This window comes from Typopeltis vanoorti, chromosome 1 (assembly GCF_054136105.1).
Source record: "Typopeltis vanoorti isolate ZY-2024b chromosome 1, IOZ_Tvanoo_1.0, whole genome shotgun sequence".
NCBI lineage: Eukaryota > Metazoa > Arthropoda > Arachnida > Uropygi > Thelyphonidae > Typopeltis > Typopeltis vanoorti.
The window spans coordinates 157,683,495-157,710,350 of NC_143549.1; the positions used below are offsets into that span (position 1 = coordinate 157,683,495).

Below are 26,856 nucleotides of genomic sequence, written 5' to 3' on the forward strand. Positions count from 1 at the left end.
AAGGCCGTAGTTAACGCTAAAGGTTACCCAACTAAGTATTAACTCATAATTTTTGTATATCTCATTTTTTCTGTATGTTTCACTTTTCTTCTTTATAACTGTTGTTCTAATAAAAAATCCTTCATAAAAGTTATTGCCATTACATTCTTGATTAAATTATCTTTCCATTGATATATAATTTTATGGTATTACTCAAAAAAAAGTGGTGTTATGAGCCACCAAACCTCAGAAATACACTTTTTCTCCACAATTTTGGCCACTAGTGTAAGATCTGACAGTATTTCTAACTGCATCAATCCACTTTTTTTTTTTTTTAAATTCATGCATGACAGGTACACAAACTTGTAGCACATCAGTGCCATGTATGTGGTGCAGGTGAGGGTTGAGAAAGAAGAAATCCCTTGACATTTTTCTTGAAGAGCTGAAGGCTGCTATTTGTTTTTTTTTGGGAAACAGGATGAGGAAGCCTGTTGCAGAGGACAGAGGAAAATGGATTAAATGAGGAAGCAAAACAGGTAGAATGTTTGCAGTTGAATTAAAAAAGGGGTGTTGGGTAGCTGTTGAGCTCGTTTTAACGGCCCTAGGAGAAAGTGGTGGAATGATGTTTGCCAGTTCGCTGGGGCAATGGCCTGATTGTGTGTTTAGTTGTGACTATTATTATGTGATGTGTTGTTTCAAAAGCATTCCATGTTCATGACACCAATGCATACAAAAAACAATGAAGTCCAAGATTTCCAGCAATATCAATATACTTGCTTTAGTGCAATGTAGCATGCATTTAATGTATTCATTGCTGAGAGTGAATGGTTTGTGGTACAAGAATGGAGTGGAGAGTGTTTGTCAGAAATGTTATGTGAGTGAGGGCAAGAAATGTCAATCATGTCGAAATGGGAGAATGAAGTAGCCATTATGGATGTAAGGCAGGATTGCAAATTGTTGTAGCGAATGTAGAGCAGTGAATGATATTGTATAAAATATGAGAGTGGATGATGAGATGATGGTGCAGAGAAAAATAGCACTCATATGCAGACTCCTTCAGAGGACAAAACATGATTTCCAGTGACTAGAGAAACTATTGGCATATGGTACAGCAGGAGGAAGAATGAAAAAAAAAAGTGAATAAGAAAAGTATAAAAGTGTAAGAAACTGGGAGAATTAGAAAGTATTGTATGGAGATTCTGTGATAAGAGGTGTGCTTAAAATGAGAAGATAACAAAAGCTTGTTCCCCACATGTGGAGATAAAAGATGTTAGTGAGGCTTTTAGTTTACAGAGGGAATAATTGAAATAGCTGATTGTTTTGGTAGACACAAATGATTTGAAAGGTGAGAAATATGCAATGAGAGAGAGAGAGAGATGAACGAGTTGTTGAAATAAGCAAAAATGAAGAGCAATAATGTAAAAATCGTAAGTCTTTACATTTTTGCAAAAGATTACGCAGGTTTACTATGAGTTGCCTCAGTCCTGAAGATACTTCAGGCACAAACTTTGTTTGCCTACACTTGTATAAAGGATTAAACTAAATTTATTATAGTCTAACCAAGTAGAAAATAAACTTCCAACATTATGCAGGAGGAATTGTGTGCAGTTTATGGATATGTGGAGTGAATTTGATGAAACCAGGGAAACTAGAGAGCAGTGCAATTGAGCACGTGTCAGGTCACATTGGGGACAAATTGTGAGTGCAGGAATGATTGTGCTGAAATAGCAACCTCAGGATAAATGAACGTGAGTGCAAAAATGATAATGAACAGCTGGATTTTGAATCTGAATGGGCTGGTAATGACAGATGGATGTTGAAATGTATGCACACAAATGCCAGAATATCAGAAATAAAAGAAAAGCGTTTTTGGCATTGGTCAGCTCAACTTCTCCAAAAATTATTGACATCAGCAAGACCTAGTTGACAATGTGATGTACTTACAGGAATAGAATGTATGGGATATTAGTTCAAAGAAGATAGAAGTAATAGGGCAGGAGGAGGGATATTATTAATAGGCTGACCATATTTCCTTGAGATAAAAATGGGACATTGGGATGGCAAAAATGGAATGGGGGGGGGGGGGGTATGTAATATTCTATATTCATGAAAAAGTAAGACGATAAAAAGAAGTTTATTACATAAACATATTGAGCTTATCATTATTTTTCAGTGACAGAACCCATACAAAAATTTAGGTAGACATAGAAGGAGACTGTATTTCACCACAATCGTACCATGAATATTTCTCCGATGAAGTGATTTTACGCAGCAAATTTTTGGTCTTTCAACACCTTATCATAAAGCTGCTTGCATTCCATGATGCAATTTTGTCTTACAGCTAACATAGCCCTCATTGTCTCAACACTTAATCTAGATTTGTCCTTTGACCACACACTGTTCATAACAGAAAATATTTTCTCAACAGGTTCTGTACTTCCTTGAAGACAAAGAGCAAACTCTATAAAATATTACAAAAGTCTTGAAAGTCTAAGCATTTTATGCTCATTTCAGAAAAAAATCTGTATTCATCTATCAGATACAGAAATGTTTTCTTTATTCCATGTATCCAACTTCCTCACAATTATAAATTTTATGCGGGTCCACTGATCGAATACATGAATTTCTTCTGTTTCTGCATGTGTGATGAATTCCTTGTTCAGGCTGTCCTGTATTTCTTTTCATTCAGGTGTCTTACTTAGTAGCACCCACTTGAACTTGTTGGTGTTTCCTAAACTGCACTTCCATTTGTTAACACATTCTATGCTGGTTTCGTAGAAATTCTCAACTACCTCAAAAAAACTTAGCCTCGTTAATTTCACCTGAATCTACTAACATTTTCAGTTGTTTTTTGACATCAGTAGTTACAAATACTTCATCTTTATCTAAATTGTTTACAAGATTTTCAAACCACAATTTCAAACAGGGATCTTCAATCAGTTTTTTCAACATAACAGGGCATTTTTCTTGAGAAAGAAAATAAGAATGAAACCCATCAAACATGCTTAAAATTCTGTCAATGGATGGAGCCAAGGACAGAAATCTTGTATTCCATTCTCTAACAATTTAACATAATTGTTTCCTGCAAAGTCACAAAAGTTTTTCAGTTCTTCAACTCTGACTGTCTATATATTGAAGTATTTGTATACTTTCACTGCAAAACATTCAATATTAGTTGGCAAACAGTCGACAGCACACTGGAGACAATTGTGTATAAGGTGTGTCCTACAACCTATACCGATAATCTGCCTCTTCGGTTCAGTTTCAAGTCTTTTGCAACCACCAAAATTAGTGTTCGTGTTATCTGCACACAAAGCAACAATTTTGTTTGTAAGGCAAATCACTTACTTCCTTCAACATAATATATTGTAGATTGGATGTTTCACCAGGTAAGGAAATAAAGTCTATAATTTTGTCTTGAACACCACAAGTTGGCAAAAAGTATCGCACAACGATTCTAAATAGTTAGACGTCTTTTTTGCATCTAAACTGACTGTAATACTTTTTTGTTTTATTCAAATCTTCCATTACTTCGCCCAATATGTCATCATCATCAACAAATTCATGACATGTACCATCAAGAGGTGTACAGGATATGATAGTACTACATGAAAAATTTACATAATTATTAACTTCCTATCTACAATTTTCCTCCAAATCAGTCTATTACTTGTCAAGACTCCAATATTATCATTATCAGATCTTATATTTCTACCGTCTAAGGCACATTGTACCGTATCAATCCACCTATATCTTGGTCTTCCTCTGGGTCGTTTTCCTGCCAACCTGCAGAGAGCACTTGTTTTGCTAATCTTTCATCACCCATTCTGTTCAAGTGACCATACCACCTGAGGTTAGCTCTGCTAGTGCATTCCTGGATGCTGACAATGTCAAGTTCTTTCCTAATATCCTCGTTTTTAACATGATATTGCCATTGATGCCATCTGTTCATGCCTCTAATCTTTCTCAGGACTCTCATACTGCGGTCTCTAGTCTTTGGTCAAGTGTTTTACTTCTGAACCAGCTCTCAGATCCACAAGTTAAAACTGGTTTGAACACTGTCTTGTATACAGCTAATTTAGTGTTCCGACTAATTTCTCTCTTATTCCATATTAATTTATTCAATTGACTTCCCACCATACCAGCTTTGCTGATTCTGTTGTCTATTTCCATATTTAATTTACCATCTTCACTGAAAATCGTGCCTAAGTAGCTGAAATGTTTTAATTGTTCCACAGGTTCCCTGTTCACAACACAGTTGATATTTTCAACAATTCTACCTATTTTCATTGTCTTTGTCTTTTTAATGCTGACCTTCATACCATATCTTTACAACAATTATTCAATTTAGTCAGGGAATCTTGCAAACTCGTAGCGGATTTGTTCAGAAGTATAACATCGTCTGCATAAAGCAAAGAGCTGACATTTACATCTCCAATTCTGATATCATGTTTAATACCACTTTCCTTCATAATGTGATCCATATGGATAATGAATAACAGAGGGGATAATGTACATCCTTGTCTCACACCACATTTAACATTAAACCATCTTCCTGTACATCCTTCAATTCTAACTGCCGACTTACAACTCAAATACAGACTAAGTATTGCTTGATATAATGCCTCATTGACACCATATAACTGTAGCGTATTGAATTGCTTTTCTCTTTGGCACCTTGTCTTATACCTTTTCCAGATCGACAAAACTTAAATACAGATCTTTGTTATATTCCCATGCTTTCTCGACTATTTGTCGTAAAGTGAAGATCTGATCCTGACAGTCTCTATTTGGCCTGAATCCAGCTTGTTCTTCACCAAACTTTTCTTCCACAATTCTTCTCAACTGTTTCTGAAGTATACTTGCATAGATCTTGCCAGGTACACTCAGTAGAGAAATACCTCTGTAATTCTCACATTCAGTTTTATTTCCCTTTTTATATAATGGCACTATTAGAGCTCTACTCCAATCATCGGGAATTCGTTCCACTGTCCAGGCTTTCTGTACTATGCAGTGCAGCCACTGTAAGACTTTTATACCACCATACTTCAGCATTTCTGGTTGAATATCATAATATCATCTACTCCTGCTGCCTTTCCACATTGCAAGCCTTTGATGGCTTTTTCTACTTCAAGTATGGATATGTATTCCTGACTGTATGCCTGTTGAGTATTTTTTACCACTGTGCTATCACTGCCTGTTTCATTTAGCAATTTTTTGAAGTAATTACTCCATACTTCAAGGATATCTTTTTCTCCCATTTTCATGTCACCTTTATCATCTCTAACTTCTTTTCCCTCCATTTCTAAGCTTCTTCAACAACCTCCAGAATATCTTACCACCTTCTTGATATTTATTTTCTATGTTCTTGCCAAAGTCCTCCCATAACTTTTGTTTAGCTAGTTTTACACAGTGTTTCGCTTTCTTGCATTTGTCTCTGTATTCTCTAAGAGCAAAAGCTGACTTATTTGACAGGAACTTTTGATATGCTTTCTTCTTTTTCTTCACTGCCTCTTTAACTTCCTGCGTCCACCATGGAGTCCTGATTTTTCTATCCTTGCAGACAACCTCACCACATGCCTCTCTAGCTGAATCAATCATGGCTTTCTTCAAGGCTTGCCACTGAATCTCCAAGGTTTGATTCCTGTTCTCAAACTCTTTCATTTTTTCTTCAATAAGCTTTGTATATGTTAGTCTACAGTTCACATCTGAGAGCTGCTCAACTTTTATTCACCTTAAAACTTTCTTACATGTTATTCTTTTCAATATGAAATTCAATTTTATACTGCTCAAGACTAAATAGTGATCACTTCCAATTTCAAATACTCTGTACACTCTGGTGTCCTGCACCAGGGAGAAAACATCACTATCAACAATAACATAGTCAATGAGACTTTTCTTATTCATTGCCTCTTCTCTCCATGTGAATTTGTGCACATTTTTATGTTGGAACATGGTGTTAGTAATAACCAGTCCATGTCCTGAGCAGAAATCCAACAGGTATTTGCCATTATTATTAGCTTTTCTCTTTTCTCCAAATTTTCCCAAAATATTTTTGTATGTCTGCCAATCATTACCTACTCTGCTATTTAGATCCCCAACAAGGACCAACTTTTCCTTTTTCATTGTGTCAGTTACTTTTTCTAAAGCATTAAAAAAATTCCTCCACTTCTATCTTAGTAGAACCTTCTGTGGGACCATAGGCACAAATGTCTCATTGTCCAGTTCCCCATTCTCATATTTGCCCACATCACTCTACTTGAGACTGACTGACTGCCATTCAAGAAGATTAGCCTCATATTTTGTGTTGAATACTATGGCTACTCCTTCTTTTCCTTGATTGTCATTGCCTGAATATAACATTTTGTATTTATTGCTCAGAAAGATCTCACCAGTTTTGGTCTTTTTTGTTTCAGTCACCCCTATTATGTCGATCTGGTACTTATCTACTTCCTCAGCTAGCTCCATTTCTTTGCCATTCAGGCTTCTTACGTTGATAGTATTGATCTTTAACTCTGGTGATGTTGAGTTGGAGTGTGTTTTCAGATTTGTTCCAGTAGCTGACTTTTCGCTGTTCGCCCTGGTTCCCTGGCGAAAACAACGGGGGCCTTGTTTAACTGGGCGACGCCCCAGCTGGCATGAAATTTTGTCATGTTGTACCATCATTTTTTATTTTGGTTTAACCAATAAGAATACAATTTGGTCGGCTAAATCCCAAATTGCCAGCCCATCCTCTTCATTCAGTATCCAGGTAGATACCCAACAGGCTGCACCACGAGAAGGTGAGGATGGACATTAGGTCAGAAGCCCTGGTCGGTTCTCTGCATTCCTTTAAAGGCTATGTGGAGGTCTCCTCTCATTTATGGTGATAAAACATTGGTAATTGCCTTTGATTTGGTATTTGCTGAAGAAAATTTTGTTCATAAATTTTATTTATCAATGTCAACAAGCAGTCATTTGCATGAAAACTTTGCCCATGATGCACAGTATGATAAGCAAAAGAGCTTCGCTTGCTGCAATTTTATCGCTTTCACTATCACCGTCACGTCTCACCATAAACGAGCTGATGTTTTTAACTGAAGCCAGAGTGTTTTCAGCATCCTTATGTTTCTGGCTACGTAGATGTTGGTTGATGTCACTTCTGCCTCCACAAGCAACAGTAAAATGGACATTATAATGTTGGCATAACACTTTTGTTTCATCAATACCCAGCTTGTCCAGTTTAATAAATTTGAATTCTTTCTGGAGATCGCCATTAAAACTGCAGTTTCGCCTTTTTGACATTGTAAGGATAGACTTAAAGCTTTAAAAAATAATACTTAAAATTTTAAAAAATATGAAATTTAAACCATCGGTTAGCATACAGACTGTTGTATCCAATTCTGTTTTTTTTATTTTGTACAATGGTTGTGTTTTATTCAATCTTTTCTAACCTAAACCTTCTTCTATATTAACCTTATTCTATCAATATCCTACCACCCTTTATGTTGTATCCTATTCTTGTTCACACTTATTTTCAACCTTTGTTGCTTTATCTCCGTAATACACTATCGGGTAGCACGTGGTACCTCTGAGGGACAATGGAATTTCCTCGAGATAGAGGCAGTATCAGAGTGTCTAAGATCTTCCTCTCGTAAAATGCCAAGAAATTTATTTGTTTCGCTGTGCCACTTAGCGCTATTAGATTATTAAACATTAACAACCAAGAGGTAATCTCTGGACAGTACTTAATGATACCTATCAACTCTGCAGACGTGGCCAAAATATACCCTTTTCAAATATCCCTTTTAATATCCCGCATAGGTTCGCATTAATGTTTTATAAGCAGTGCATCGGATTCCAGAAATCACAGAAAGTCTTTGTTAGAATCAAAAGCAAGGTTTATTATACTCAAAAGTTGATACACATAATAACATAAATTAAAATCCCATCTTAAGGGAGTTCCAGACAAGGTATATAAAATTCAAACACTACTATTATACTAAAAAAATAATATACAGTAGCTTCCTAAAGTATGAATTATATTAACCTTTGCTAATGCATTAATCATGTACTATTATCATAATCAATCTAAGACTCCGTAGCTCTGTCAGACTACACAAGATAACATTCATATCTTTCACAATCTCTTTATATTATGCCAATTCTTTACTCTAAACATATCCTTAAATTCATTCAATATAAAGGCGAACATTAACACAACGACAGATAGTAAGGTAAAATCAATATTCTTCTAAAGTCCTAACAATACAATCCTATCCTAGATCATTAATGTTCTTCTTCTATAACATATTAACGTGACACAAATCTTTCATTCCTATTCAGTATAACACAAGCAAAGTTTACTTATCTTCCCTTTTTGATTCTTTAGTGCTTCGTAGGTTCACAGGAACAGGCCTTCTGTGGACGGCCAGACTTGCTTCTTCCCATGGAGATACTGCTGCCAAGACCCGCGACTGCCTATCGGGATCCGTCCGACATCGAGGCACCATCACCCTCTGCCACCACGAGAGGGGAACACCGGAGATCGAGAAACAAAAGGCCTTGTTACAGGGTCGCATGACCCTTATATTTCCCCTATTCTTCTCGGCGATTCTCGCCCTTTTCGATGTCCAGCCAACTTACATGTGTTGCTACGTCACAGCGTCCATATCTCTCCCCCGCTATTGCACGTACACTGACGTCACGTTGTTTGCTTGGGGCGAGCCGCTTCCTCGCGTTACGACTCCGTAACCTTTGGACTTGACCTCCCCCAACTGTTGAATTTGTGCTTACATTCCATAACTCTTATATATATATGAACTTTCATATTGCTCTGTTACTGTTTTATACCTTCAATATCAATTTAATCACATTCGTGAACGGCACAAATTACATACTTATTTAACCTTTTCATAACAGAACACATTTGATTTATATATACATAATACTTATTCTACACTTAGAGGCAATTTATTGTATTTATCTCATTCTTTTGTTTGGAAAAGCATGTTAGACTGTGATAAGATAGGAATTCATAAATTTCCACTATCACAATATAACAAGACAAAACAAAAATTAATACTACAGACAGATGCCGCACCTGAGACGTGCAAGTGTTGCGAACGTGTATTTTTTAAAATTATTTTCTCTGAATAAATCACTGCAGATATCGATATTTATTATCGAACAATGCGACTCCATAGTTATACAAATGACTGGTATCCATGATATTGAAATTCAATTATAGGTTATGAATAATAATTTATGATTGACCAATATTAAAGTATATTTATAATTTTTTATTAAAAACTGGACAAAATTGACATTTTTATTAAAGCGACGGGACGACCAGGAAATATGAAAAAAATGGTATGTAGGGTCAGCCTAATTATTAATGATAACTGAAGAACTTCAACTAAAATAGAAGTTAAGGAGGATTGTAGATCTGAACGAGATGGTTCATTTGAGGTTGTATCATGTGAGGTCAAGGCCAGTAGAACAGAATATGTTATTGGTTGCTGCTATAAACCTGGAGTCCATTGGAAGATGTGGATGCCATGCATTGGCATATTAACACGATGAGTGCAAGCTGAGCAATTATCTTGGAGAATTAATTATGGTGATATAGATTGGAAGGAGGAAAGGGTGCATGGCAAGATGGAAATGAAATTTATACAGTTAAGGGATAATTACCTGAAATAGCATGTCATGGAGAGGACCAGGGGTTTGAGAGTGTTGGATCTGATATTGGCATCAAAAGATCTGATAACTACACTAGCAACTCTACCTCTGATTGGGGAGAAAATGACCCATGCAGTCTTATTCTAGGAGGCTCAGCATATGGAATTCTCAGACAAGAAAGTGTTTATATAGAACCATAAAGCTAATGATTATAACAAACTTAGGTGGCAGCTTGGAGCAGTACCATAGCATAAGAAGTTACAAGGAATTAATGTGAGTAATGCATGGGATTTCTGAGAAGTTTTTGGTATTGATATCACATTATTATTTAAATAAAGAATTTAATAAAAATAAGCAATTAAAACCTGACAAGTTTCATAAGTTGTACATCGTCTTCTTGATAACTTCACAACTGTAACATATAATTGATAAACCAGAATACAAATGGTAAATTTGTTACTGCATGTGTGTTGGAACATTGCTAGTTGTTGCTATCACATTCTGTGGTATCATGCGTGTTATATCCTAGGTCCGTGGCAGTTAAATTTTTATGAAAGCAGACCATACTGATGTAAAATTAAGCTTTGATTTTTATTGCATTGTGTAGAGATCCTAAACATTTGCGAGGCTTCTTTAAATTTTCTTGTAAAGTTACAATCAATATATGACATTTTTATTTGTTGCCAAAGTACCTGATTGCCAGTAGTGGTTGTGTGGAATGCCAGGCCTGATTTATTCTACCTTCTTTTTTTGACATCTTTTATGTGTTCAGATATGCAGATCTCTGCTGATCTCCCTGTTTGGCCTACATAACAAATACCACAAGAGCAGTGAATCTCATAGATGCTGGTTTTTTCATGGGGTGATGTAGAGGTTTTGATGGATGTAGGAATCTTGATAATTTTTCTAAAGGTAAAAAAAAGCCACTTTTATGTTGTACTCACAGAACAACATAGCCATTTTGTCTGTGACATTCTTGATATAAGGCAATGTGATTGCATTCTTGAAATCTTGTTTAAGTAAGGGAGTTGCAAAAGATGTATTAAGAATTTTTCTGATAATCGATGTAACATAACCAAAAGCCGTGAATATGATGTTCTGTTTGAGGTAGTGCAGTTCTTCATTCCTTTTAATTGACATGCTTGATATATTGTATGCCCTGTCTCATAGAGTTTGAATTATGCCTATCTCTTGCAATGGATGTTAATGTGAAGTAGCATTTAAAAATCTTCCCGTTGTGGTAGGTTTTCTATATATGGAAAAGAATAACCTCTTTTCCTCTTCATTTACTTTGCCAAGGATATCAAGGAATGGTAATTTTTTTGTGTTGCTAGTTCAAGAGTGAATTTTATATTCGGATGCAAGTTGTTCATATAATCTTTGAAACAATCAGCTCATCCATCGTTCCCAACCAAATTTTTGGTTTCTTCTGATTTATATATATTTTATCAATTATATGTTACAGTTGCGAAGTTATCTATAATATCTAATATATGTAATTACTTGTTAATAGGCTTTTGTTGTGTAAAACTTATATACCAGTACTCCTGATGATGTAAGTCTAATGACTTACGAAACTTGTTTGGTTTTAATTGCTTATTTTTTTTAAACTCTTTATTTACATAATAATGTGGGCTCAATACCAAAAACTTCCCACAGAAACTTTTGAGAGAGGAAGTATCAGATGGCATACCCATCATCAGGAAGATAAACCAAGTAGGGGTGGAATAGATGAGAAATAAAGTAGCAGCTTCAAAAAAAAAAAAAAAAAGTTGTGGAAGGAACATAAAGATGAAGAGCATGCTCAATTAGGCAATACAAAGCACGTGCACAAAAGATAACATGTATGGTATGTATGGAAGGCTAAATCAGATAATAAGAAAAAATTAACCAGATCAAAATAAATCTGAAAAAGGTTTTTTTTTTATTAGCAAGTAAGCAAAAGAATGTTTATTGAAGGATAACCTTACTCACTGCTAATGATTGGAAAGTGACAGAGCAGAAGTTTGGTTTCTAAGTGATCACTTTGCAAGGGTGTATCATCAAGATGAAGACTTTGCAGTTACTGATGTTGAGAATTGAGCTAGATTAACTGGAGGTACTCAACATACTGAAAAATATTAATGTGAATACAGTAGTGGGACAGGATGTTATGTCAGCTTGCGTGCAAGAGAACTGGCAGTGCCTCTGACGATGAAGTTGTTTAATCTAAGTTTTATCTCTGTCAGAATTCAAAGGAAGTGGAAAGAAGGCAAGATAGTTCCATTACATAAAGGTGGCTCTAAGATAGACGTAGCAAATTACAGACCAATTAGTATCTCTGGAGTGGTAGTTAAAGTTGGAAAAGTTGGTTGAAGGTAAAATTCATGAATGCATGGATAGAAATAAGATACTCTATAAGGGACAGCACAGGTTTGTAAAAGGTAGGTCCTGCCTTTTTATGGCAGTGATTGGATTGTCAGTCAACAGCAGTGAAACTAAAGTCCTAAAGAACAGAATAGAAGAAAATATTAGGCTGAATGACCAAATCCTTGAAGAAGTAAATGATTTTCAGTACCTTTTGTTCCTACATCACTCCTCTAACAGACATAGTGAAAAGAAAGCACAAAGCTCTTCAGTTCCATAAAAATTATGCTGTCTACCCTTTCAGTTATTTGGAAATCTAATAAGAAAGCATGGGTAACTGCTTCCCTTTTTGAAGAATGCTTTGTACATCAGTGAAAGGTTACTGTAAGGAGATCAGTATTCCATTCAAAATTGTTCTTCTTCTGGACAATGCTCCCAGCCATCCTCAAACGTTGGATGATCTGAACCCTAATGTTCAAGTTTTATTTCTCTTCCCCCAGTATAACCTCACTTCTGCAGCCAATGGACTAGTGTGTCATATCTGCTTTCTAGCTTTATTATTTAAAAAGAACTTTCACCAAGTGCATCACGACAATTGACACAGAAGAAGAAGAAGAAAGTGGTCAACAATCGATTAAAAAAAAAAAAAAAATTCTGGAAAGGCTTCAACATTTTAGATAGCATCAAGATTGTACAAGATGTTTGGAATGATGTCAAGGTAACAACACTGAAAGGTGCCTGGAAAAGTTATGCCCACAGTTGTTTGATGACTGAAGGCTTTGAAAATCCTGTCCCCGAAGTAACTAAAATATTGTAGAAATAGCAAAGCAATTGGAGCTGTAAGTAGAGCCAGAAGATGTAGCTGAACTTGTTAGGTCTCATTATTCTCAGCCTCTAAGCAATGAAGATTTTCTGACACTTGAAGAGAATAAGAAAGATGAAGGGATGTCTGAAGAGGTATCAATCCCTGAGCCTGAAGGCCTAACTACAAAAATTCTTTCTGAAGCTGTTCGTCATTTTAAAATGGGCATGACTCTTTTAGAGAAGCATGATAGGGATTTTGAAAGAAGCTCTAAAGTTAATTCTGGCATTGTAGAGCAGTATGCCTGTTATTCAGAAATTTATATAGAGTGAAAAAGGCAGTCTAGAATGCATTCCCCTTTAGGCAAGTACTTAAAAAAAAAAAAAAAAAAAAAAAAACCACCAGCACCCACTGAAACTCCTGCTCAACCCTCAAAATCCACTGAAAGTCCTGCTCAACCATCAACTTCTACCCAAAGTCCTAAATCACCAGCACGAAAGTGTTTGGCCTTTGATGACTCTACTACTTATGAAGATATTCCCTCTCCTTCAGACCTTTTTACAAAATTATTTTTTGTGTCTTCATTTCACATCTACCAGCCTTAGTAAGGCTGGGGTAAATGTGAAAAGAAGACCTAGTAAAGACAAGTAAAGTGTATTTACAGTATTTTGATGGTCTTGCCCTATTTTGTGAAAATGAAATGAAAAAAGAAAATGAAAAAATGTCCAGCGATTTGTATGTTTACTTTTTTCAAAATATAAGGCCTGCAGTGTTTATTATAGTTACATATGTGTTATTTACAACAGTTAGGTCTGTATATGATGATTGCAGTGGTACATGTATCAGTGAGTGAAAAAATACATTTCTTTAAGTGAAAATTTTCATGTTACGACAGTAGTATGGAACCTGACCTTAATACATCTTAAGCAGTGTTTTAAAATGTGCATATGAAGATTTTCACAGTGATCTTTTATGTCAAGCAGTTGTTTGTTTATCATTATATCCAAAATAGAAATATAAAAAATTTATTATAATTAAACTTTTTTTTTTTCTTGAAAAATTAATTTTAGGTCCAGAGCCTTCTATATTTAAATCAAAACACCACTGCCTTCGTCTTCATCATGTAGTTAATGGTCAAACAGGCTATTTTCAAATGTTTCGATCTACTAACACAAGATTTTTCAATAATATGGCTGTTCCTATTCGCAGTGAAGAAGAAGCTGCAGGTAATAAATGTTTTAGAAGCTTAATTTTTATACATTTGAGAGCTGAATTAATTTATTTTCTTGTTTTTAGTTTACTGTGCAGAATCTGAGGTGCATTTCTTAAGTCTCTTCCATTTTTTTTTTATATTCATTTACTTAACATACCTTACTCTGATTGCATAATCTTTCCATGTAAATTTCATTGAGCAATTTCTTATATTTTTATTTATTGTAATAAAAATGTATTTTACACATCAGATAAGGAAATGTACTGTTTTTTCAGCCTCACAGGATAGTGCATTATAATTACACAAACAATAATAATCCTGGATTTTTTTGTTTATCCCTTGCTCTTTTACTGCATTTTGCCATTTTAAATATAAACATGTTTCTGAGTAGCATTAAAAGAACTCTTTAATAGTTGATTTACATTTGCATATTCGTGTGTGTATCACAATTAGAGTGCTTTGAGTAACAGGTGGGGTCTATATCCAGCTATTAAATCTTAGGAACTTTTTTGAGATTTTTTTCTACTCACTCCTGAAGGAGAATCTTAGAAAGTGAATGTGAGGTTTCTCAGTTCACTTCCTGTTATCTTCAACAACAGTTCTTGGACAAGATTAGATCTGTCATCTTGATCTGATATGTAGCACAAACATATCATATCCGTAGTTCTTTGTCCAACTGTTAACTCTATCGAAATTCCAAACTTCATATTTAGAGTGTTACATTAAAAACCTTGTTAAAATTCTTTGATGTTGTTCAGAAGAGAGAACTTAGCTAATCAGTGACCTTTCCCTCACATGTGCATTACAACTTCCATCTCATAAATGGTCTGTTTCTGCTTTGTCTTTTCTTGAACTACAACTTTCCATGTTTGCTTTTAAATGAAAAAACATAAGCAGCAATTGCACAACAACATTTATTCACAGGCCATCTGCATATCACTAAACCTTCTTCTCTTCCTTCTCTTTCATTGCATCTACTTTAATCACTGGACCTGCTTTTATCAAATGTTTTCCAAAGACTACACCCTCCCAGCAGTAAATTCATTCTATCTTCCTGACATCTTTCACACATAGCACTTATTGTACCATAGTTTCTGTGGCCCTTCTTACATGGGATTGGAGAAGAATAAAATTTAAGGAGAATAAAGAAGTAAGAGTGTTGATTTATTTTTTAATATAGCTATAGACTCTGATAATGTTATCATTTAATCCTTATAATAGTGATTCAAACCCTCTCGTCATTTGGAGGTTTAATGGAGTATTGACAGCACTAAGAAATGATTAAAATATGTATTTTAGTTTCCAATATTTCATTTCAGTCTATGAAATGAAATATTGTTTCCCAAATTTTGGGAAGTTTCTCCCAATTGTATTTGTTTATCTGAGTGCCACTGCAGATTCCAAAACCAAATTTTGGGAAGTTTCTCCCAACCATATTTGTTTGAATTCATGATATCTGAGTGCCACTGCAGATTCCAAAACAATTTTATATTTACTGATGGAGCATGGCGTTTTTTTTTGTTTTTTGTTTTTCTCCAGAAGATCCTGTGAGTGAGATCCAATACATGGTCATTGACTATAGTCGTAATTACAGATGGTGGCTGCTATACCTGTCTGTCCAAAGTATGACAACTTGCAGAAACAGGATATTTTATATACTCCTTGCACTGAGAGAGGTGGGAAGTGATCTTTGGTAGAAAGGATAAGAGTAGCAAGTTTCCTGTGGAGCTTAAAAACTGTGTAGAGGGTGTATTTTTTTTAAGACCTAGCTATTTTAATATACCCTGGATGTAGGGGATGATGATGGCATTTCTAAAATTCTTCAGAAGGGATTGCTGAAGATTGGAGAGGGATTGATTGGAGAAGTCATTAGATAGAAAGGTGTTTTGTATATGGTTGAGTTCTGTTGAAAGAGAGGTTCCACTGGACAAAGATTATAGGCTTTATTGGTTAGAGTTTTAATGATATCATGTTGTTGAGACATCCTTAAATGGTGGTGCCTGTGTGAGTTGGATTTCTGTATAGTGAAGAAGAGGTTACTGTTCAGAAGGCATGTCACTAAGGTATCTAGGAAGGGTAAACTATTATTTTCCTTTTCCACCGTAAACTGGATTCTTGGATGTAGACCACTGAGGTGATTGAGGAACAAGTCTAATGTGTTTGGGCCATGAGGCCAAATAGAGAACACACACATCTACATATCTTAGCCAGATGGAAGGTGTGAGGGATGACTGAGTCTATGGCTTGTTTCTCAAAATTTTCTGCGTAAAAATTGGCAGGTGGTGGTGGTGATAGGGGAGAACTCGTAGTAGCAGTTCCCCTCTATCTATTTGTAAATTTTGTTCCTCCAAGATAACCAGAATTGATGGCAAAAGAAAAGAGTTTAAGATGTCAGAAGGAAAAATTTTTTTATAAGTTTTAAGCGATCATTCAAGAGAATATTGGTAAACAGTATGGTAATGTCAAAGCTTACCAATATATCTGTATTATTTAAAGTTAGATTTTCAATATCCATTTTAAAATGGATAGGTTTTTTATATAAGATGTAGTATAACCATTAGTGGGGGGGGGAGAGTTTGCTAGCTGTTTTGATAATTTCTAGCATGGAGCATCGGTGACATATTATTATTACGGGCGACTCCAAGGAGTCCTTAGACTCATCTAGGGAGGCCCTAAACATCATATCCATCATAACTATTCGACATTCATGCAGTATCTATCATACTCTGCCTTGAACTCATTTACTGTCATAGCACCCACAACAGACTCTGGCAGCTTATTCCACTCATTCACCACTCTAAAAGTAAAAAACCCAGGCTCTAACACCTTTACTAACCACACTCTTGCCCAGCTTCCATGGATGTCCCCTAGTCCTCCCACCACCAGTCCTGTTCTCAAAAATATCCTCTGAATTAATCCCATAGAAACCCCTTCAGCAATTTGAATGTCTCAATCGTATCTCCCCTTTTCTGCCTATCAACCAATTTCTGCAACCCACAATATACTATAGGTATTCTTTTAAGTATTCCACATCTCATTTTTAACAACTAATATGTGAAGATCAGTTTAGAACAGGGGTTCCCAATCTGTGAGGAGTTCTTCACATCTCCCCTGGACTCTGTCTAGAGGAGATGTGAAGAACTTTTAGTTGTATGTTGTCACAATAAATTCACTTTACCCAAAATACTAGTTTCAAGTGAGTAACATGGTGGTGGAAGAAGCACAAACATTGCTTTCACTTATGGCCAACTTGTTGAAGTCATACACCTATAAATCAGATCACTTTCGATTTGATGGATGATGCTGATAAGAAGGAGGAGGATCTCATCGAACAAGAGAGCAAATTTTTGCTGAGGCAAAATTTTGTGAATCTTGATGAATTCTGGTGTTCCCAAATGTCTGCATACCCAGTTTTGACAAGTAATGCTCAGATTCACATAGATAGGTTGTAGCAAATGGGATTAAAACTTTTATCCCTAACCCCATTTGCTACAATCTATTTATGCAAATCTTGATTTTCAACATTCGTCAGTTTAAAGACAAAGTTTAAAAATTTATTAGATGCCAGACATAATATTTGCTTAGCATGATCAAAGACTGTTCCTCAATTTTCTGTCCTAACAGGTTGAAAGCAGCAATATCTATCTCATTAAAGTAATTATGAAGAATTATATAAATTTTATAATTGTTTAGAATAAATAATTGTTTTATTTCATATGAACATTTTTATTTTTGGAACACCTGGTGTAGAACCTATATGATGTTATAGAAAAAGAAAAAAAAAGATTCAGTATGTAGAATTATGGAAAATATTTTAAGTAATAGAAATCAACTGATATTGAAAGCAAAAGGAGTGAGTCTCTCATGCTGTGTAGCCAACAACAAAATCTAGAAGAGCATTTTGAATGCACTACATTAAAAGTTCTTACAAGTTTTAATTATAAATACATTAGAAATAGCATTATACGAAGGTGGTCTGAAAAGTTCTCAGTCTAACAATGAAAAAACGAATTTATAATTTCAAAATTATTTTTATTTTTCAACATAATCTCCCTTAAGACTAATACAGTTATTCCAGTGATGCTCCAGCGCCGTTATCCCTTTTCTGTAATGGTTCTCAGTAAGATCTGCAAAATACCCCTCTACAGCTGTAATCACTTCTTGATTTGAATAAAAATGCTGACCAGCAAGGAAAGCTTTTAGTTTTGGAAAGAGTTAGAAGACAGAGGGAGCCAAATTTGGGGAATAGGGTGGATGTTCCAACAATTCATAGTGCAGATCCCTTAATTTTCCCATTGCCAAAACACCTTTGTGGGCAGTTGCATTGTCCTAATTGGGTCTTTTTCTCACGAATTTTTTCGTCTAGTCTGGTTAAAAGATCAGAATAATATTCTCCGGTTATTGTTTTACCCTTTTCAAGATAATTAATAAACAAAATGCAGTATCCCAAAACACTGATGCCATGACCTTTCCTGCTCATGGAACAGACTTTATCTTCTTTGACTCTGAACAATGGGCTTCTGTCCACTGTTTTGACTGCTGTTTGGATTCTGGTGTGTAACGGTGAATCCAAGTCATATCCATAGTAATAAATCGATGCACAAAATCAGTTTTATTCTTGTTAAAACACTCAAAGCACTGTTCAGAGATTTTCATGCGAGTGCATTTTTGATCTGCTGTGAGCAAGCGTGGCACCCATCTTGCGCAAAGCTTTTTCATTTGCAATTCTTCATGCAAAATATATCCTGCATGTTCTTTTGAAATGCCTATAGTCTCAGCAATTTCATGCACTTTGACTCATTGGTCATCCAATACCATATATTGCACTTGATCAATGATTTCTGGTGTTGTTACACTTTTTGGACATCCTTCATGTGGATCATCTTCAAGGCTGATACAGCCATGTTCAAACTCAGCAGCCCCTTTCTTAATTCTCAAAAACGAAGGAGAAGAGTGCCCATAAACTTTTATGAACTTCGAATGAATTTCTTTTGGTGTTAAACCTTCTTTGACAAAGAATTTTGTAACTGCATGATACTCAGTTTTATGCATTTCAAGGGATACAGACAACACTTTTGCTTCAGACAGCTGTATAAAACAAACTACTTGATAGAGTGACGTGCAATTTCACATGGATGCTTATGACAGATGTACCAAATTAAAAAAAAAAAAAAAAAAAATCTTGCCAATAGTGTTGCCATCTATGGTCGAGGCCGAGAACTTTTCAGACCACCCTTGTATTTGGTTCCATAATGTCAAATCACAAGAAGAAAGATCATTATAAGTTTGATTAGTCTAGTAAAAACTTTTTAGTCTCTTTTTCAGATCCGGAGTCAATCTCTGATGCAAGCAAGTAGTTTTTCACCCTTCCTGAAAATCAAGATTTTATTCTCATAATTCAGAAAAAAATGACCAGTAACTCTCAGATAATAATAATGCAATTTAATTTATGATCATAATATGGTAGTGGTCTTCCATACATTAACCCTGATGCTTTTTTTTTTTTAAATCTTCATTGGCAGCAGCTATTAGCTGGGCTGTCTTGATGGCTATGAGTGAAAGCCACCCACCCACCAATTTTTAAAAGTTAGGACTAATGTGTTCTGCCTGCTCCTTTTGGGATATAAAAAATGCATAAAGGCATTAGAGAAGGATGAAGATTTATGCTATCTTATTATTGGTATTTTATTATTATTATTATGCTTAAATTTGTAATTGCTGCTAACAAAAATGTTTTTAATGAATTATAAATTACTCTATTCATTATTCAAAATTTGGAGGTTATTATTATTTTTTTTATCGAAGTGAAATGCTATAGCAGTATTTCTCAACCTGTGGTCCGCAGGCAGACTTAAATTAAATAAATAAATATATATTTTTAATTATCCAAACAAATTAAAATTGAATAAGTAAGTAAAAGTTATTGAAATCAAATGGAGACTTAAAAAAAACAACAACAACAAAAAAAATAGCATCAGAATGTTCAAAGGCAGAAGCAATAAAACTATATTGTTGTTCACTTCACACTTCTTTTATTACTCATCATTTTGACACTACAATAATTTGTAGCAGCAGAATAAAGAATAATAAGAGGGGTGAAGTGAACAACAGTATAGTTTTATTGCTTTCGCCTTCCTTTGCTGTTTTGTCAGATTTGAAGTGAACATGTGTTATCCACATTTCAACCAATTGCTTGTTTTATTGATTTTTATTATTGAAGGTTTTCGTCCTTCAACCAAGACTAAAAATATATAAATGATACTTGTACAAAGTTTGTCATGAGTTAACCCCCAGTATTTATATATTTTTCGAAACGTTTTTTAATAATGCAAAAGTGACTTGGAACTAGGACTTTGAAAAGAAGAGCAAATGAAACAGGTGATGCTAACCCTAATTGTGATACACATGTTGTAACAGTGAGTAAATCTGATACTATTAAAGTAGAAGAAACAAGCATTTCAAAGAAAAAATACAGTAGGAAATATAACAGTTCATATTTGGAATTCGGGTTTACTTGGTGTGGAGATGAAAGCGAACAGAAACCTCAGTGTGTTTTGTGTTATGAAGTGTTGTCGAACGAGTGCATGAAACCTGAGAAACTCCAACATTTAGAAACTAAACATTGTGATGTGAAAAATAAGCAAATTGAAAAAAACAAAGCTAATTTCGGCGATGCTTAGTGACATTAAATCATGGGAAAGATGTAGTTTCGACCATCGGTTCAATTATTAGCAAGGCACTGGAAGCATCTATCTCTTAAGTTTGCACATAGCGAAAACAGGGAAACCTCATTCTATCAGGAAAAATTTTTTACTTCCAGCAATAGAAGATGTAAAAACTATGTTTGGCAACAAGTTACTAAAAGATGTTGATTTGACTCCTCTTTCAATGACACTGTAGGTCGCAGAATTAATGATATGGCAGGTGATGTAGACTCTCAGTTAAGCGAAAGAGTTAAGAAAAGCCTTTGTTATGTGTTACAAATAGATGAGACTATTGATGTTGCAGATGATGCGCAGTTAATATGCCATGTAAGATATGCACATGATAACAACATTCATGACGATATTCTGTTTTATAGAACTTTGTCATCTCGAACAACTGGAGAAGAAATATTTCACATTCTCAATAATTACATAATACACTAAGGGATACAGTGGGAAAAATGCTTGGGCTTTTGTTTGGATGGAGCTCGCACTCTTACAGGCAGGCATAGTTGGAGGTTGTTTCTATGGGCAAGGAAGTGGCTCCAGATATCAATCAGGTATATTGTTTCATACATAGGGAAAAGTCAGCCTCCAAAGGAATGCCACCAAAATTTAAAACTGCTATACAACGTTGTAAAGCTAGTTCATTTTATTAAGGCTCAACCACTAAATAAGTTATTTTCAATACTCTGCGATGAAATGGACAGTGAATATACGAGTATACAACTTTTGCTTCATTCTGAAATTCGCTGGATTTCGATGGGCAAAGTACTAACAAGATTATTTCAATTAAGGCACGAAGTTTTATTGTTTGTAAATAATGAATAAATCTCTCCCTTCAGGGAAATTCTTTAACTGTTATTGATGCCTATGACAAAATAAAGGCATTCGGGAAAAAAAAAAACCTAGTGTTGTGCATTAGTTATGTAAAAGACAGATAATTTGCACCTTTTCCAACATTGGAATCCTTTTTAGTGGAGAATGACCTTTTTGTTGATTCTGAGTTTCTGGAAAGGGCTTGTGACCACCTCAAAACTCTGAAACAGAATTTTGAAACATATTTTCTGAATATCTTTTATAAGAAATTTCTGTGGGTTTGAGATCTATTTCAGGCTTATAGTCTCGAGAATGACCTTTCATTATTGAAAAAAGAACAGTTAATTGAACTTTCAGGTGGACTTAAAATGCAATTCCATGACTTGATTTGGCTCGATTCTGGATCTCGCCTTCAATGAGAAGTGAATTTCCCGAATTATCTGAAGAAGCACTAAAAATCGTCATGCAGTTTTCTACAACCTATTTTTGTGAGAAAGGATTTTCATCGCTCCTTCAAATAAAAACAAAATAAAGAAATTGTCTTAGTGCGTGTGCCGATCTTCGACTGAAGTTGACCAATATTGAGCCAGACATCCAGAAACTTTGCAAATACTGAGAAGCTGAACCACTCATTAAAAGCAAGTAGTGACATAATTATATTATTTATTTGGACTACAGTTTCCGATTATTCTCGTTACTGGTTTTGGAATTAATCCATTTCCAAAATCGGGGATGAAATGACAGTTATGCAAAGCGATGTCAAGGTGAGGCTCAGCTTTGCTGGCGAGGGGGATAGCTGTCCATGTCCTGTTTTGCAAAGTTCTGTATCTCGTACGGTCACTTGCAAGAATATGTGGCCAAGCACACCGAATCCATTGCATGCAGGCAACAACATCCGTACGGTCATGGATTGTACAGAAACACACATCATAACATAACGAATACAAGCAGCACACAGGACAGATATAAATAAAACCACCTCACAATTAATGAATTTGCCAGATTTATGTTGACCACTGTTGTGCCTCTGAATAAAACAGGGCGGATATAATTAAAACCACCATCATAACACGATTAGTACAAATCACATGCGTACGGTGCATACGGTAAATGTTGCGGGAAAATGTGCCCGACCACGTGTACGGCACTTTGCGGCTGACTTCGTGGGTTGGACTGTTTATAGATATCAGGAATGACCTTACATAACATGATGTCTTAAATTTTTTTGCTGGTCATGGAAGACTCAGGGAAATAAGGTGATTCATATCGGCCTGAAGTGTGTATGTATTGGGGACATTAATGACTTTGGGATGTTCTGAGTGAAATTTTTGGATATATGCATGGAATGGTTTGAACAAGGGATGTTATCCATGATGGAATCCATGGATGTCAAGTTCGTATTCAGTATTATGATGAATGGAGTAAGATAAGAACAACATTTTTCCCTCGTCTCACGATGTACTTAGCGAATGGAACATGTTGCATGTTGAATCAGGGAGTGCTTGAAGATAAAAGTTGTTCTGGGCTTAGCTTCATGAGTATGGGCAGATGAATGGGGATGAAAGATAAACGTCGTTGTGAGCACATGAATGAAGCTTTCAGCGGGATGGCGCTGACATACCATTCATTTGCCCACAGCAAATCGGAAACTGATACCTTTATTTGTTTAATAAAAATTAAAACTTTGTTCAGTGATGATACACTTTTAATCGTTTACTTCCAACTTAATTATGTTTCCATATGTATTTGTAAATACATAAAAATGTTGTATATGTATGTAAAATGTTGTATGTAAATATGTAAATGTAATATGTATATGTTGGAAATCCCACATACATTTAAAAAAATTAAATAACTTAGTGGTCCGTAGAATTGTTTTTGGCATTTTACTGGTCCTTGGGCTTAGAAAGGTTGAGAAACGCTGTGCTATAGTAATATTCATAGCAGCAAAGTTTTATGAAATATTCACAATAGATTGAATATTTATTTTATTTCAAAGTCAAAATTCTGAAGATACCATGTCACTTATATTTTCAGAGTCTCTGAAAGCTATATGTGAAGCTTTTAAGGTTGCACTTAGTGTAAAGTCTTTAAATGTACCCTTTTTTGAAGGGAAGCTAGAACGACGGAAAAGTAAAATGCCATTTGCTCAGTGCGGGAGCATGGGCAATTCTTCAATTCGAGGAGTTCGTCAGGGTCACAATTCTGGTAGTATCGTGTCTTTCCATCTTGAATTGCCTTCATTATCCTCAATGCCTCGTAATATATCTGAGGGACAGTTGAATGTACTGAAGAGTGCAGGATCACGAGCATTGAGCAATGTTACTTCACATTTTGCCAAGCTAAATCCAATGCGCACTGTCAAGGTTCTTGGTAAGAGAGTAGGTAATGGATCAGTGCCTCCACCTCCTTTAGCATCAGTTGTGGAGACTGGTGGCTCCTTAGTAAGTTATGTTATGTTTTCTAAAAGTAAAGCATAAGGCTAAATCTTTACATGTGATATTTATTAAATTTTCCAGAATTATTGTACATTTAAAACTTTAAATGTATTTGCAGTATATTTAAAGAGCAAGCATAAATTTTATTATTGAATTATTGTCTTATGTTTCTGTACTTTATCGTGTTCTGGTTGCACTGAAATTTTTAGCATTCCTTATTACTGCATGAGTGTATAGTAGTAGTAGCAGTGATAATTTTTGTTTCTGTTCTATTAGCTTATATATGTTTCAACATATTTTAAAATATAAAATTAATTTTATCAGAAATTCAGATCTTACAGTGTGGATTGCTTGCAGCATTGCATTATATCTGTGGGGGTTGCTTGGGTCAGTATGTATCTGTTGGAGGAGGAGGGTTTATCACTTAGTACTGGAATGAAAATAGTTTTTCATTATATTTTTATTTCTTTTTTTTTATGTTTCTCTTATCAACAAAAAATGAATTACAAACCTATAGTGCATTTTGTAGTGTGGGTGGACTAAGGATTTTTTTTCTATTTTTTCTATTTTATATATATATTTTTAATTTACTTTTTACATAGTCCAGAAACCCTGCTCTAGAGAACAAACATCAAACTTTTTCACACCACTTCTATGACATTCACAAACATCCATGGCATGGGCAGGCATGGATGTTTCTGATTGTCTTTAGGTGGTAGATGTATTTCCTCACCTGGTGTGAGACCACTGCCCCAGCAGGAATTGAACCCTTAGCCTGTTGGTTGGAGAGCAGGTGCTAACCACCTGGTTGGTATCTGCTCTCCTTTTCAGTTGGTTATCCTCCCAAGCACTAACTGGGCTCAGGTTTGCTTAACTTCAGTGATCAGATGAGAACTGGTACTTTCAAACTGATTTGGCTGCTGATGAGTTAAGCTACCAATATGCAGATGCTGTTTATTATTAGTTGTTTGTCCATGCGGTTAGCCTAATGGCTTTGCGCTTTGCAACCATATGCCTGGGGATGGAGTGTCCTAGGTTCGATTCCTGTAAATGACGTGAGGAGCTTAAGGATCTTCCTCAGCCATAGCCAAGTTAGCCAGTCTTGGGCATGGACAGCAGGGTTTTTTCCGCCAGTTAATCTGGTGTTTTTCATCCCGCAAGCAGGCAAACCGGTCTGAGGACACACGAATTACAGTCAGGAATACTGACCCAGTCATATGTGTGATTCGTCAGCCTATGCCGGTTCCAGAGCCCGGATAAAATTTGGGGGGACTAGATGGTACCATGAACTCCCGTAAAAAGGGGAATGCAGTATCATCACGAAATTTATTTTATTAGTTGTTTAAATATACCAACCAGATATAGAATTTCCATTAATTATCTATTCGCAACCTTAAATGGATTTTTACACCTATCAGCATATTTTTGGTTTCAATGGGAGCTTATGTCATGATTTGTATCATGCCCACTCCAGGCTCAAGTACAACATGAACTGAGTTTTCCTCTCAATGGCAAATGTGTTAATGTTATTATATTATTTTTGACTCCAGATGCTTGGTCACAAAGTCTAATAATGCTGTTCCATATGTTGTAGAGTAATATCTTTTCATTTGTGATTTTTTGTGGTTATTTTTTTGTGAAAATGTCCATTGAGCAAAAATGATTCTTCTAGTAGTGCAGCAAAGAATGAGACTATTGAATTAGGAATGAAAGTGAAAATATTGTGATTTCCAACTTATGATGGGATTGTTTTCTGACTTACGAATTGAAGTCCTTGACTTACGAACAGAACCTTATTCGTAAGTCAAGGACTGATTTTGTGTGTGTGCGTGTGTAGAAATTTAATGACTAAAAGCTAAGGGATAACAAAATAGAAAAAAAAAAACTATTTATTATTTGAATGCACAACTAGTTTTGTCTTCTTAGAAGACTTTGTAATTCTCACATGAGAGGTGAAAGAACCAATAGCAAATTAGTTCCACATGTAGGTGAAGGTTGGGAAAGAAGAAACCTAGTAACATTCTTCTTGAAAAGCTGGAGGTCATAGTTGTTCTTGCGAAACACCTTGCAAGAAGGCTGATGATGATTATCAATAATGAGAATTATCTGGTGTTCTGGTTTTAACCACTTGTTAGATCATGATTAATAACAGAATTCAGCTTCACTTCTGGTCTTGATCTATGAAGTTAGAGAAGGAAAGTCATTTTGAGTTAGGAAAATTAGTTTTCTAGAAAGATAATCTTGCAGTTTCTAGTAATCATACTGTATGAAATCAACTTTCAGAAACAAAGAGATTCATCTGAATTAGGAGAGTAGTAAAGGCTGAAATGAAAGCTATAAAGTGAGGCAAGGAAATCTTGAGCCAGAACAGATTGTATAATGGAGATTCCAGGTTTAAGTAACCTTTGGCAAAGAATGTCTGATTTGAAAGAAGCTCATGTTTCATACTTGTTATTATATAAAGCATGTATGATGTATTCTGAATAGCTGAGATGGACTGTAGTCAATAGGGGAGTTTCGGTTAGGAAGATCAGATTGGGCTTTGCTGCCTCTGAATGATGGCACATATCATTAATGTTTATATTGATACCTAAAATGTTAACAAAAGGCATGTGCAACTGCTTTTTATTGTGTGAAATTTTGATGTTACTTTGGATTTTTTTTAATGTTTTTGAAATTTTTTAAACAACCCCACTAATATATTATTTTTTTAGCTATCTTTTTTTGGTTGACTTAGTTCTGGAAAGATATTGAGCAGGGACACGTAACCAAGGTAAAGGATTTGTGCACATTACTCCCACACTTGAAGTACCCAGACTCCAATCCAAATGTGGCCTCGACTTCATGACCTGGCTAATGGTCAGCTGTGCAAACAGTTTTACCTCTACCCTT

At 35.3% G+C, this 26,856-nt stretch overlaps 1 protein-coding gene across 2 annotated transcripts in view; it reads left to right on the forward strand.

Moving 5' to 3' along the window:
• The window catches only part of sp3 (phosphatidylinositide phosphatase spermathreecae), a 400,619-nt gene that overhangs the window by 337,962 nt on the left and 35,801 nt on the right, over positions 1-26,856 (forward strand). For both annotated transcript variants that reach the window (XM_090394946.1, XM_090394954.1), the window contains exons 16-17: positions 13,861-14,016; positions 23,564-23,970. In XM_090394946.1, coding sequence (XP_090251072.1) covers positions 13,861-14,016; positions 23,564-23,970 — 563 coding nt within the window. The remainder of the gene's footprint in view (positions 1-13,860; positions 14,017-23,563; positions 23,971-26,856) is intronic.